The 14,700-nt window shown below is 46.3% G+C and overlaps 1 protein-coding gene across 2 annotated transcripts in view; it reads right to left on the reverse strand.

Annotated features, from left to right (window-relative positions):
- Positions 1-405: 405 nt before the first annotated feature.
- The window catches only part of LOC135564843 (activating transcription factor 7-interacting protein 1-like), a 30,016-nt gene continuing 15,721 nt past the window's right edge, over positions 406-14,700 (reverse strand). For both annotated transcript variants that reach the window (XM_065010905.1, XM_065010904.1), the window contains 7 exons: positions 13,514-13,645; positions 11,282-11,368; positions 10,388-10,458; positions 9,926-10,001; positions 9,554-9,709; positions 6,323-6,663; positions 406-3,693 (listed from right to left, as the gene is read on the reverse strand). In XM_065010905.1, coding sequence (XP_064866977.1) covers positions 3,594-3,693; positions 6,323-6,663; positions 9,554-9,709; positions 9,926-10,001; positions 10,388-10,458; positions 11,282-11,368; positions 13,514-13,645 — 963 coding nt within the window. In that variant the 3' untranslated portion in view covers positions 406-3,593. The remainder of the gene's footprint in view (positions 3,694-6,322; positions 6,664-9,553; positions 9,710-9,925; positions 10,002-10,387; positions 10,459-11,281; positions 11,369-13,513; positions 13,646-14,700) is intronic.

Here is a 14,700-nt window from a genome sequence, read left to right on the forward strand (position 1 = left end):
GACTCAACTAGGACAGATATACTAACAGAGTTGACTCAACTAGGCCAGATATACTAACAGAGTTGACTCAACTAGGCCAGATATACTAACAGAGTTGACTCAACTAGGCCAGATGTACCAACAGAGTTGACTCAACTAGGCCAGATGTACCAACAGAGTTGACTCAACTAGGCCAGATATAGTTGACTCAACTAGGCCAGATACACTAACAGAGTTGACTCAACTAGGACAGATACACTAACAGAGTTGACTCAACTAGGACAGATATACTAACAGAGTTGACTCAACTAGGCCAGATACACTAACAGAGTTGACTCAACTAGGCCAGATACACTAACAGAGTTGACTCAACTAGGCCAGATGTACCAACATCACTAACAGAGTTGACAGAGTTGACAACTAGGACAGATATACTAACAGAGTTGACTCAACTAGGCCAGATGTACCAACATCACTAACAGAGTTGACTCAACTAGGACAGATACCAACATCACTAACAGAGTTGACTCAACTAGGACAGATATACTAACAGAGTTGACTCAACTAGGCCAGATGTACCAACATCACTAACAGAGTTGACTCAACTAGGACAGATATACTAACAGAGTTGACTCAACTAGGCCAGATGTACCAACATCACTAACAGAGTTGACTCAACTAGGACAGATACCAACATCACTAACAGAGTTGACTCAACTAGGCCAGATACACTAACAGAGTTGACTCAACTAGGACAGATATACTAACAGAGTTGACTCAACTAGGCCAGATGTACCAACAGAGTTGACTCAACTAGGCCAGATGTACCAACAGAGTTGACTCAACTAGGCCAGATGTACTAACAGAGTTGACTCAACTAGGCCAGATACACTAACAGAGTTGACTCAACTAGGCCAGATACACTAACAGAGTTGACTCAACTAGGACAGATATACTAACAGAGTTGACTCAACTAGGCCAGATACACTAACAGAGTTGACTCAACTAGGCCAGATACACTAACAGAGTTGACTCAACTAGGCCAGATGTACCAACATCACTAACAGAGTTGACTCAACTAGGACATATACCAACATCACTAACAGAGTTGACTCAACTAGGACATATACCAACATCACTAACAGAGTTGACTCAACTAGGACAGATACCAACATCACTAACAGAGTTGACTCAACTAGGCCAGATACACTAACAGAGTTGACTCAACTAGGCCAGATGTACCAACATCACTAACAGAGTTGACTCAACTAGAACAGATACCAACATCACTAACAGAGTTGACTCAACTAGGACAGATACACTAACAGAGTTGACTCAACTAGGACAGATACACTAACAGAGTTGACTCAACTAGGACAGATACACTAACAGAGTTGACTCAACTAGGCCAGATGTACCAACATCACTAACAGAGTTGACTCAACTAGGACAGATATACTAACAGAGTTGACTCAACTAGGACAGATATACTAACAGAGTTGACTCAACTAGGACAGATATACTAACAGAGTTGACTCAACTAGGACAGATATACTAACAGAGTTGACTCAACTAGGCCAGATATACTAACAGAGTTGACTCAACTAGGCCAGATGTACCAACAGAGTTGACTCAACTAGGCCAGATGTACCAACAGAGTTGACTCAACTAGGCCAGATATACTAACAGAGTTGACTCAACTAGGCCAGATACACTAACAGAGTTGACTCAACTAGGACAGATACACTAACAGAGTTGACTCAACTAGGACAGATATACTAACAGAGTTGACTCAACTAGGCCAGATACACTAACAGAGTTGACTCAACTAGGCCAGATACACTAACAGAGTTGACTCAACTAGGCCAGATGTACCAACATCACTAACAGAGTTGACTCAACTAGGACATATACCAACATCACTAACAGAGTTGACTCAACTAGGACAGATATACTAACAGAGTTGACTCAACTAGGCCAGATGTACCAACATCACTAACAGAGTTGACTCAACTAGGACAGATACCAACATCACTAACAGAATTGACTCAACTAGGACAGATATACTAACAGAGTTGACTCAACTAGGCCAGATGTACCAACATCACTAACAGAGTTGACTCAACTAGGACAGATATACTAACAGAGTTGACTCAACTAGGCCAGATGTACCAACATCACTAACAGAGTTGACTCAACTAGGACAGATACCAACATCACTAACAGAGTTGACTCAACTAGGCCAGATACACTAACAGAGTTGACTCAACTAGGACAGATATACTAACAGAGTTGACTCAACTAGGCCAGATGTACCAACAGAGTTGACTCAACTAGGCCAGATGTACCAACAGAGTTGACTCAACTAGGCCAGATGTACCAACAGAGTTGACTCAACTAGGCCAGATATACTAACAGAGTTGACTCAACTAGGCCAGATACACTAACAGAGTTGACTCAACTAGGACAGATATACTAACAGAGTTGACTCAACTAGGCCAGATACACTAACAGAGTTGACTCAACTAGGCCAGATACACTAACAGAGTTGACTCAACTAGGCCAGATGTACCAACATCACTAACAGAGTTGACTCAACTAGGACATATACCAACATCACTAACAGAGTTGACTCAACTAGGACATATACCAACATCACTAACAGAGTTGACTCAACTAGGACAGATACCAACATCACTAACAGAGTTGACTCAACTAGGCCAGATACACTAACAGAGTTGACTCAACTAGGCCAGATGTACCAACATCACTAACAGAGTTGACTCAACTAGAACAGATACCAACATCACTAACAGAGTTGACTCAACTAGGACAGATACACTAACAGAGTTGACTCAACTAGGACAGATACACTAACAGAGTTGACTCAACTAGGCCAGATGTACCAACATCACTAACAGAGTTGACTCAACTAGGACAGATATACTAACAGAGTTGACTCAACTAGGACAGATATACTAACAGAGTTGACTCAACTAGGACAGATATACTAACAGAGTTGACTCAACTAGGACAGATATACTAACAGAGTTGACTCAACTAGGACAGATATACTAACAGAGTTGACTCAACTAGGACAGATATACTAACAGAGTTGACTCAACTAGGACAGATATACTAACAGAGTTGACTCAACTAGGCCAGATATACTAACAGAGTTGACTCAACTAGGCCAGATATACTAACAGAGTTGACTCAACTAGGCCAGATATACTAACAGAGTTGACTCAACTAGGCCAGATATACTAACAGAGTTGACTCAACTAGGCCAGATATACTAACAGAGTTGACTCAACTAGGCCAGATGTACCAACATCACTAACAGAAGTGAAGTCTCTATGTCGTTCACTAGGTCTACGTTCAGGTTAGTTCCTCACTAATTAGTGACCTTAATTCATAAAATCAAGTGCAAGGGTGGAGTGAAACCCCCGCCCCCCACAGACGCTCGAAAGTGGCCTTCGATCTAGACGACCAGAACTCCCCGCCACGTCTCTATGCCAGGAGTACAGTCTGTACGTCGCTGTACGGTCCGTAGCGACCATACCGGTCCTTGCCCACCACGATGACGTAGGTGGTACCCGATTGGTACTTGGTTACCGTGACAGCCATGGGCAGGGCCAGGGCCTTGACCACACCCACATTCCTCCAGGACGGGAGACGCTGCTGCTATGACTCTCCTGAGCGATGTAGATACTGGAGGGAGGAGAGAGAGGGAGGGGGAGAGAGGGGAGGAGAGAGAAGGAGGGGGAGAGAGGGGGTAGAGGGAAGAGAGAGAGGGAGGGAGGAGAGGGAAAAAGAGGAGAGAGAAGGAGGGGGAGAGGAGAGAGAAGGATGGGGGAGAGAGGAGAGAGAAGGAGGGAGGGGGAGAGAGAGAGGGAGGGAGGAGAGGAAAGAGAGGAGAGAGAAGGAGGGGGAAGAGAGGGAGGGAGGGGGAGAGAGAAGAGAGAGAGGGGGGACAGGGAAGAGAGGGAGGGTGGAGAGGGAAGACAGAGAGGGAGGGGGAGAGGGTAGAGAGAGGGAGAGAGGGAGGGGGAGAGAGAGGGAGGGGGAGAGAGAGGGAGGGGGAGAGAGGGAGGGGGAGAGAGAGGGAGGAGAGAGAGGGAGAGAGGGAAGAGAGAGGGAGGGGGAGAGGGAAGAGAGAGAGGGAAGAGAGAGAGGGAGGGGGAGAGGGAAGAGAGGGAGGGAGAGAGGGAAGAGAGGGAGGAGAGAGAGGGAAGAGAGGGAGGAGAGAGAGGGAAGAGAGAGAGAGGAGAGAGAGGGAGGAGAGAGAGGGAAGAGAGAGAGGGAGGGGAGAGAGGGAGGGGGAGAGAGGTAAGAGAGGGATTTGATCAGTTGATTTGAAAGTTTGACAAATTGCACACATCCCATTCACTTTCATTGACGGCTAGAGCCGGGTCGCTCTGTGTCTGTAACTAGAGCCGGGTCGCTCCGTGTCTGTAACTAGAGCCGGGTCGCTCCGTGTGTCTGTACCTGTAACTAGAGCCGGGTCGCTCCGTACCTGTAACTAGAGCCGGGTCGCTCCGTGTCTGTAACTAGAGCCGGGTCGCTCCGTGTGTCTGTACCTGTAACTAGAGCCGGGTCGCTCCGTGTGTCTGTAACTAGAGCCGGGTCGCTCCGTGTGTCTGTACCTGTAACTAGAGCCGGGTCGCTCCGTACCTGTAACTAGAGCCGGGTCGCTCCGTGTCTGTAACTAGAGCCGGGTCGCTCCGTGTGTCTGTACCTGTAACTAGAGCCGGGTCGCTCCGTGTGTCTGTACCTGTAACTAGAGCCGGGTCGCTCCGTGTGTCTGTACCTGTAACTAGAGCCGGGTCGCTCCGTGTGTCTGTAACTAGAGCCGGGTCGCTCCGTGTGTCTGTACCTGTAACTAGAGCCGGGTCTCTCCGTGTGTCTGTACCTGTAACTAGAGCCGGGTCGCTCCGTGTGTCTGTAACTAGAGCCGGGTCGCTCCGTGTGTCTCTAACTAGAGCCGGGTCTCTCCGTGTGTCTAACTAGAGCCGGGTCGCTCCGTGTGTCTGTAACTAGAGCCGGGTCTCTCCGTGTGTCTGTACCTGTAACTAGAGCCGGGTCGCTCCGTGTGTCTAACTAGAGCCGGGTCTCTCCGTGTGTCTGTACCTGTAACTAGAGCCGGGTCGCTCCGTGTGTCTGTAACTAGAGCCGGGTCGCTCCGTGTGTCTGTACCTGTAACTAGAGCCGGGTCTCTCCGTGTGTCTGTACCTGTAACTAGAGCCGGGTCGCTCCGTGTGTCTGTACCTGTAACTAGAGCCGGGTCGCTCCGTATCTGTAACTAGAGCCGGGTCGCTCCGTGTGTCTGTAACTAGAGCCGGGTCGCTCCTTGTGTCTGTACCTGTAACTAGAGCCGGGTCGCTCCGTGTGTCTGTACCTGTAACTAGAGCCGGGTCGCTCCGTGTGTCTGTACCTGTAACTAGAGCCGGGTCGCTCCGTGTGTCTGTACCTGTAACTAGAGCCGGGTCGCTCCGTGTGTCTGTACCTGTAACTAGAGCCGGGTCGCTCCGTGTGTCTGTACCTGTAACTAGAGCCGGGTCGCTCCGTGTGTCTGTACCTGTAACTAGAGCCGGGTCGCTCCGTGTGTCTGTAACTAGAGCCGGGTCTCTCCGTGTGTCTGTAACTAGAGCCGGGTCGCTCCGTGTGTCTGTAACTAGAGCCGGGTCGCTCCGTGTGTCTGTACCTGTAACTAGAGCCGGGTCGCTCCGTGTGTCTGTAACTAGAGCCGGGTCGCTCCGTATCTGTAACTAGAGCCGGGTCGCTCCGTGTGTCTGTACCTAGAGCCGGGTCGCTCCGTGTGTCTGTACCTGTAACTAGAGCCGGGTCGCTCCGTGTGTCTGTACCTGTAACTAGAGCCGGGTCGCTCCGTGTGTCTGTAACTAGAGCCGGGTCGCTCCGTGTGTCTGTAACTAGAGCCGGGTCGCTCCGTGTGTCTGTACCTGTAACTAGAGCCGGGTCTCTCCGTGTGTCTGTAACTAGAGCCGGGTCGCTCCGTGTGTCTGTACCTGTAACTAGAGCCGGGTCGCTCCGTGTGTCTGTAACTAGAGCCGGGTCGCTCCGTGTGTCTGTAACTAGAGCCGGGTCTCTCCGTGTGTCTGTAACTAGAGCCGGGTCGCTCCGTGTGTCTGTACCTGTAACTAGAGCCGGGTCGCTCCGTGTCTGTAACTAGAGCCGGGTCGCTCCGTGTGTCTGTAACTAGAGCCGGATCGCTCCGTGTGTCTGTAACTAGAGCCGGGTCGCTCCGTGTGTCTGTACCTGTAACTAGAGCCGGGTCGCTCCGTGTGTCTGTAACTAGAGCCGGGTCGCTCCGTGTCTGTACCTGTAACTGTCCATGCCGGGCGCCGCGACGTCTTCCTCAGTGACCCTCCAGTGGATGACCAGACACGGGGCAGGGTTTCGGATACGGGCCAGGTGCACAAGGGGCTTCTGGGGGATGGAGTAGGAGGCCGCCTCGAGGGGGAGGGAGGAAGGGAAAGGGGTCGGGGGAAGAGGAGAGAGATGGGACAGCAGCTCACTCTGCGACGGAGGAACACGAAGAGGGACTAGAGGACACGGGGACTCCTCGGTCTTCACGGTGGTTTCCATCTTCACCGTGCACTCCGTTTTAACTGGCGATGTGGCTGGCGGTCTGGTCACCGGTACGGCAGACGCCTCGACCTTCTACACACACACAAGGGAAGGGAGAGGTTACAAGGCTTGATACTGAGAGAGAAAGACAAGACAATAACGACTTTCAGAAGACTAGACTAATGTTGCTGGATAATAACTACTAATAACCACTGATAACTACTAATAACCACTAATAACTACTAATAACTACTAATAACCACTAATAACCACTGATAACCACTGATAACCACTGATAACCACTAATAACCACTAATAACCACTGATAACCACTAATAACCACTATTAACCACTAATAATTACTAATAACCACTAATAACCACTAATAACTACTAATAACTACTAATAACCACTAATAACCACTAATAACTACTAATAACCACAAACTAATAACTACTAATAACCACTGATAACTACTAATAACCACTAATAACTACTAATAACCACTAATATCTACTAATAACCAACTAATAACTACTAATACTACTACTAATAACCACTAATAACTACTAATAACTACTAATAACCACTAATATCTACTAATAACCACTAATAACTAATAATAATAACTAATAACAACCACAAACAACTACTAATAACCACAAACTAACTACTAATAACGGATAACTAATAACCACTAATACCTACTAATAACCACTAATAACTAACCACAAACTACTAATAATAACCACTAATAACCACTAATAACTAATAACCACTAATAAACTGATAACTACTAATAACTACTGATAACCACTAATAACCACTAATAACTAATAACCACTAATAACTAACCACTAATAACCACTAATAACTACTAATAACCACAAACTACTAGCTACTAATAACCACTGATAACTACTAATAACCACTAATAACTACTAATAACTACTAATAACCACTAATATCTACTAATAACCACTAATAACTAATAATAACCACTAATAACTACTAATAACTACTAATAACCACTAATATCTACTAATAACCACTAATAACTAATAACTACTAACAAACACAAATAACCACTAATAACCACAAACTAATAACTACTAATAACCACTAATAACCACTAATAACTACTAATAACCACAAACTACTAGCTACTAATAACCACTGATAACTACTAATAACCACTAATAACTACTAATAACCACTAATATCTACTAATAACCACTAATAACTACTAATAACTACTAATAACTACTAATAACCACTAATAACCACTAATAACTACTAATAACTACTAATAACCACTAATATCTACTAATAACCACTAATAACTAATAACTAATAACAACACAAACAACTACTAATAACCACTAATAACCACAAAACTAGCTACTACCAATAACTAACTAATAACCACTAATAACCACAAACTACTAGCTACTAATAACCACTAATAACCACTAATAACCACTAATAACCACAAACTACTAGCTACTAATAACCACTAATAACCACTAATTACTAATAACCACTAATAACTACTGATAACTACTAATAACTACTGATAACTACTAATAACCACTAATAACTACTGATAACCACTAATAACCACTAATAACCACTAATAACCACTAATAACTACTAATAACCACAAACTACTAGCTACTAATAACCACTGATAACTACTAATAACCACTAATAACTAATAATAACCACTAATAACTACTAATAACTACTAATAACCACTAATATCTACTAATAACCACTAATAATAACTACTAACAACCACAAATAACTAATAATAACCACTAATAACCACAAACTACTAGCTACTAATAACTACCAATAACCACGGATAACTAATAACCACTGATAACCACAAACTACTAGCTACTAATAACCACGGATAACTAATAACCACTGATAACCACAAACTACTAGCTACTAATAACGGATAACTAATAACTACAAAAAAACACAAATAACCACTAATAACCACAAACTACTAGCTACTAATAACTACCAATAACCACTAATAACTACTAATAACTATTAATAACTACCAATAACCACTAATAACCACTAATAACTAATAACTACCTATAACCACGAATAACCACTAATAACTAATAACTACTAATAACCACTAATAACCACTAATAACTAATAACCACTAAAACCACTAATAACCACTAATAACCACTAATAACCACTAATAACCACTAATAACTACTAATAACCACTAATAACTAATAACCACTAATAACCACTAATAACCACTAATAACCACTAATAACTACTAATACCTACTAATAACCACTAATAACCACTAATACCTACTAACACCTACTAATACCTACTAATAACCACTAATAACCACTAATAACCACTAATACCTACTAATACCTACTAACACCTACTAATAACTACTAATACCTACTAATAACCACTAATAACTACTAATAACTAATAACCACTAATAACTAAAACCACTAAAACCACTAATAACCACTAATAACCACTAATAACTACTAATAACCACTAATAACCACTAATAACTACTAATAACCACTAATAACCACTAATACCTACTAACACCTACTAATAACTCCTTTATAATGCAGTGGTCAGAGTGTAGCAGAAACCTACCAGCACTTGAGGAGAGAGGAAGAGGAGAACGAGATGGAGGAGGAGAGGTATGAGGAAGAGGAGAACGGGAGGAAGAAGAGGAGAGGTAGGAGGAAGAGGAGGGGAGGTAGGGGGAAGAGGTCAGAGTGTAGCAGAAACCTACCAGTACTTGAGGATAGAGAACGGGAGGAAGAGGAGAACGAGGAGGAGGAGTGGTAGGAGGAAGAGGAGGAGTGGTAGGAGGAAGAGGAGGAGCGGTAAGAGGAGCGGTAGGAGGAAGAGGAGGAGAGGTAGGAGGAAGAGGAGGAGAGGTAGGAGGAAGAGGAGTGTAGCAGAAACCTACCAGTACTTGAGGAGAGAGAACGGGAGGAAGAGGAGAACGAGGAGGAGGAGGAGTGGTCGGTGGAAGAGGAGGAGTGGTAGGAGGAAGAGGGATGTTGTGTTTCTTTCCATTCCTCTCTTTTTCTCGCTTCCTGTCTGGGGCTTTATTATTGGACATCTAGAGAGACAAACAACCAATCACAGAGAAGCTGTTAGTATCAGATTCTCAGAGGTATCAGAATCAGTAGCGGTGTATGAGATGAGATGGGTGTGTAGGTGTGTGTGTAGGTGTGTGTGTGTGTAGGTGTGTGTGTGTGTGTGTAGTGTGTGTGTGTAGGTGTGTGTGCGTGTAGGTGTGTAGTGTGTGTAGGTGTGTAGTGTGTGTGTACGTTACCATTTTCTGCCAGAAACCATCTACAACCTTCCTCTTCCTCTGCTTCTCAGCTGAGTCGTCTTCATCAGAGTCTGACCTGAGCATGGATTATAGATATATAGATATAGATAGATAGATAGATAGATATATAGATATAGATAGATATATAGATATATATAGATAGATAGATATATAGATATAGATAGATATAGATAGATAGAGATGTGTGTATATATATAGATATTATTAAACACTGAACAAAAACATTATTATAGATAGATATAGATAGATATATAGATATAGATAGATATATAGATATAGATAGATATAGATAGATATAGATAGATATAGATAGATATATAGATATAGATAGATATATAGATATAGATAGATATAGATAGATATAGATAGATATAGATAGATATAGATAGATAGATATATAGATAGATATAGATGTGTGTGTGTGTGTGTGTGTGTGTCTACCTGCTGATGTCCACAGTACTCAGTCCTCTCTCAGTCTCAGTCAGGTCCACAAGACCAGAACCCAGCCTCCTCTGGAGAAACACACTTCATTATCTTTCACAGAGATGCATTACCACCATGGAACATATAAACAACGGTGTGTGACCACGACCGCGTGTCTCTACAGTGTCAGAGAGAGGAGAGAGAGACAGAGAGAGAGGACAGAGAGAGGACAGAGAGAGAAGACAGAGAGAGAGAGGAGAGAGAGAGAGAGAGAGAGAGAGAGAGAGAGGACAGAGAGAGAGAGAGAGAGAGGACAGAGAGAAATAGAAGGAGAGGACAGAGAGAGAGAGACAGAGAGAGAGAGAGAGGACAGACAGACAGACAGAGAGAGAGAGAGACAGAGAGACAGAGAGAGAGGACAGAGAGAGAGAGAAGGAGAGGACAGAGAGAGAGAGACAGAGAGAGAGGACAGAGAGAGAGAGAGAAGGAGAGGACAGAGAGAGAGACAGAGAGAGAGAGAGAGAGAGAGGACAGAGAGAGAGAGAGAGAGAGACAGAGAGAGAATACAGAGAGAGGACAGAGAGAGGACAGAGAGAGAGAGAGGACAGAGAGAGAGGGAGAGAGAGAGAGGACAGAGAGAGAGAGAGAGAGAGAGGACAGAGAGAGAGAGAGACAGAGAGAGAGGACAGAGAGAGGACAGAGAGAGAGACAGAGAGAGAGAGAGGGAGAGGACAGAGAGAGAAGACAGAGAGAGGGAGAGGACAGACAGAGACAGAGAGAGAGGACAGAGAGAGAGGACAGAGAGAGAGGACAGAGAGAGAGGACAGAGAGAGAGAGACATAGAGAGGACAGAGAGAGAGGGGGGAGAGAGAGAGAGACAGAGAGAGAAGAGAGGGGTGTGTGTGTGTCTACCTGATTGTGTTTAACTCCAGGAGCTCGTAGCATCCTGACGTAAGAGATGGCAGCATCCCCCCTCCTCTTCACCTTCTTAATGTGAGCCTGAGAAACACAGGGTTATTCCGCCTTAACACAGGGTTATTCCCCCTTAAATAGAGAAACACAGGGTTATTCCCCCTCTAACTAGAGAAACACAGGGTTATTCCCCCTTAAATAGAGAAACACAGGGTTATTCCCCCTCTAACTAGAGAAACACAGGGTTATTCCCCCTTAAATAGAGAAACACAGGGTTATTCCCCCTCTAACTAGAGAAACACAGGGTTATTCCCCCTCTAACTAGAGAAACACAGGGTTATTCCCCCTTAACTAGAGAAACACAGGGTTATTCCCCCTCTAACTAGAGAAGCACAGGGTTATTCCCCCTCTAACTAGAGAAACACAGGGTTATTCCCCCTCTAACTAGAGAAACACAGGGTTATTCCCCCTCAACTAGAGAAACACAGGGTTATTCCCCCTTAACTAGAGAAGCACAGGGTTATTCCCCCTCTAACTAGAGAGAGGAGGGTTATTCCCCCTTAAATAGAGAAACACAGGGTTATTCCGCCTTAACACAGGGTTATTCCCCCTTAAATAGAGAAACACAGGGTTATTCCCCCTCTAACTAGAGAAACACAGGGTTATTCCCCCTCTAACTAGAGAAGCACAGGGTTATTCCGCCTTAAATAGAGAAACACAGGGTTAAATAACTAGAGAAACACAGGGTTATTCCGCCTTAACTAGAGAAACACAGGGTTATTCCCCCTCTAACTAGAGAAGCACAGGGTTATTCCGCCTTAACTAGAGAAACACAGGGTTATTCCGCCTTAACTAGAGAAACACAGGGTTATTCCCCCTCTAACTAGAGAAGCACAGGGTTATTCCCCATCTAACTAGAGAAACACAGGGTTATTCCCCCTCTAACTAGAGAAACACAGGGTTATTCCCCCTCTAACTAGAGAAGCACAGGGTTATTCCCCATCTAACTAGAGAAACACAGGGTTATTCCCCCTTAAATAGAGAAAGACAGGGTTAATCCCCCTTAAATAGAGAAACACAGGGTTATTCCCCCTCTAACTAGAGAAACACAGGGTTATTCCCCCTTAACTAGAGAAACACAGGGTTATTCCCCCTTAACTAGAGAAACACAGGGTTATTCCCCCTCTAACTAGAGAAACACAGGGTTATTCCCCCTCTAACTAGAGAAACACAGGGTTATTCCCCCTCTAACTAGAGAAACACAGGGTTATTCCCCCTCTAACTAGAGAAACACAGGGTTATTCCCCCTCTAACTAGAGAAACACAAGGTTATTCCCCCTCTAACTAGAGAAACACAGGGTTATTCCCCCGCCCCTCCTCCAGTCTGGACCCCCCTCCTCCTCCCTACCTCCAGTCTGGACCCCCCCTCCCTACATCTAGTCTGCCCCCCCTCCTCCCTACCTCTAGTCTGCCCCCCCTACCTCCAGTCTGCCCCCCCTACCTCCAGTCTGCCCCCCCTCCCTACCTCTAGTCTGCCCCCTACCTCCAGTCTGCCCCCTACCTCCAGTCTGCCCCCCTACCTCCAGTCTGCCCCCCTCCTCCCTACCTCTAGTCTGCCCCCCTCCCTACCTCCAGTCTGCCCCCCTCCTCCCTACCTCCAGTCTGCCCCCCACCTCCCTACCTCTAGTCTGCCCCCCCCACCTCCCTACCTCTAGTCTGCCCCCTCCTCCCTACCTCCAGTCTGCCCCCCCCTCCCTACCTCCAGTCTGCCCCCCTCCCTACCTCCAGTCTGCCCCCTCCCTACCTCCAGTCTGCCCCCCCTCCCTACCTCCAGTCTGCCCCCCTCCCTACCTCCAGTCTGCCCCCCCATCCCTACCTCCAGTCTGCCCCCTCCCCCTACCTCCAGTCTGCCCCCTACCTCCAGTCTCCCTACCTCTAGTCTGCCCCCCCTCCTCCCTACCTCTAGTCTGCCCCACCCCCTCCTCCCTACCTCCAGTCTGCCTCCCTACCTCCAGTCTGCCCCCCTCCTCCCTACCTCTAGTCTGCCCCCCTCCTCCCTACCTCTAGTCTGCCCCCCCTCCTCCCTACCTCTAGTCTGCCCCCCTCCTCCCTACCTCTAGTCTGCCCCACCCCCTCCTCCCTACCTCCAGTCTGCCCCCCTCCTCCCTACCTCTAGTCTGCCCCACCCCCTCCTCCCTATCTCCAGTCTGGACCCCCTCCCCCTCTCCCTACCTCCAGTCTGCGTATGACCAGGTCGTATTTAGGTTCACATTCCAGTAATTGAACTCTCTCTAGTAGCGACTCCATCTTGGATTCAGACTGTTTCATGGCACTATGCACTTCCTGCTGGAGCAGACCCTGGACCTGTGGAGAACACACACCTGGTTACTACACACACCTGGTTACTACACACACACCTGGTTACTACACACACACCTGGTTACTACACACACACCTGGTTACTACACACACACACATGACCCTGGACCTGTGGAGAACACACACACCTGGTTACTACACACACACCTGGTTACTACACACACCTGGTTACTACACACACACACCTGGTAACTACACACACCTGGTTACTACACACACACCTGGTTACTACACACACACCTGGTTACTACACACACACACCTGGTTACTACACACACACCTGGTTACTACACACACATCTGGTTACTACACACACACCAGACCCTGGACCAGTGGAGAACACACACCTGGTTACTACACACACCTGGTTACTACACACACACCTGGTTACTACACACACACAGGGTCTGTACCAGAACACACCAGACCTTGTACCAGAACACACCAGACCCTGTACCAGGACACACCAGACCAGACCCTGTACCAGAACACACCAGACCCTGTACCAGGACACACCAGACCAGACCCTGTACCAGAACACACCAGACCAGACCCTGTACCAGAACACACCAAACCAGATCCTGTACCAGAACACACCAGACCCTGTACCAGAAAACACCAGACCAGACCCTGTACCAGAACACACCAAACCCTGTACCAGAAAACACCAGACCCTGTACCAGAACACACCAGACCCTGTACCAGAACACACCAGACCCTGTACCAGAACACACCAGACCCTGTACCAGAACACACCAGACCCTGTACCAGAACACACCAGACCCTGTACCAGAACACACCAGACCCTGTACCAGAAAACACCAGACCCCGAAAACACCAGACCCTGTTCAGAACACACCAAACCCTGTACCAGAACACACCAAACCCTGTACCAGAACACACCAAACCCTGTACCAGAACACACCAAACCCTGTACCAGAACACACCAAACCCTGTACCAGAAAACACCAGACCAGACCCTGTACCAGAACACACCAGACCCTGTACCAGGACACACCAGACCAGACCCTGTACCAGGA

This window comes from Oncorhynchus nerka, linkage group LG26 (assembly GCF_034236695.1).
Source record: "Oncorhynchus nerka isolate Pitt River linkage group LG26, Oner_Uvic_2.0, whole genome shotgun sequence".
NCBI classification, from domain to species: domain Eukaryota; kingdom Metazoa; phylum Chordata; class Actinopteri; order Salmoniformes; family Salmonidae; genus Oncorhynchus; species Oncorhynchus nerka.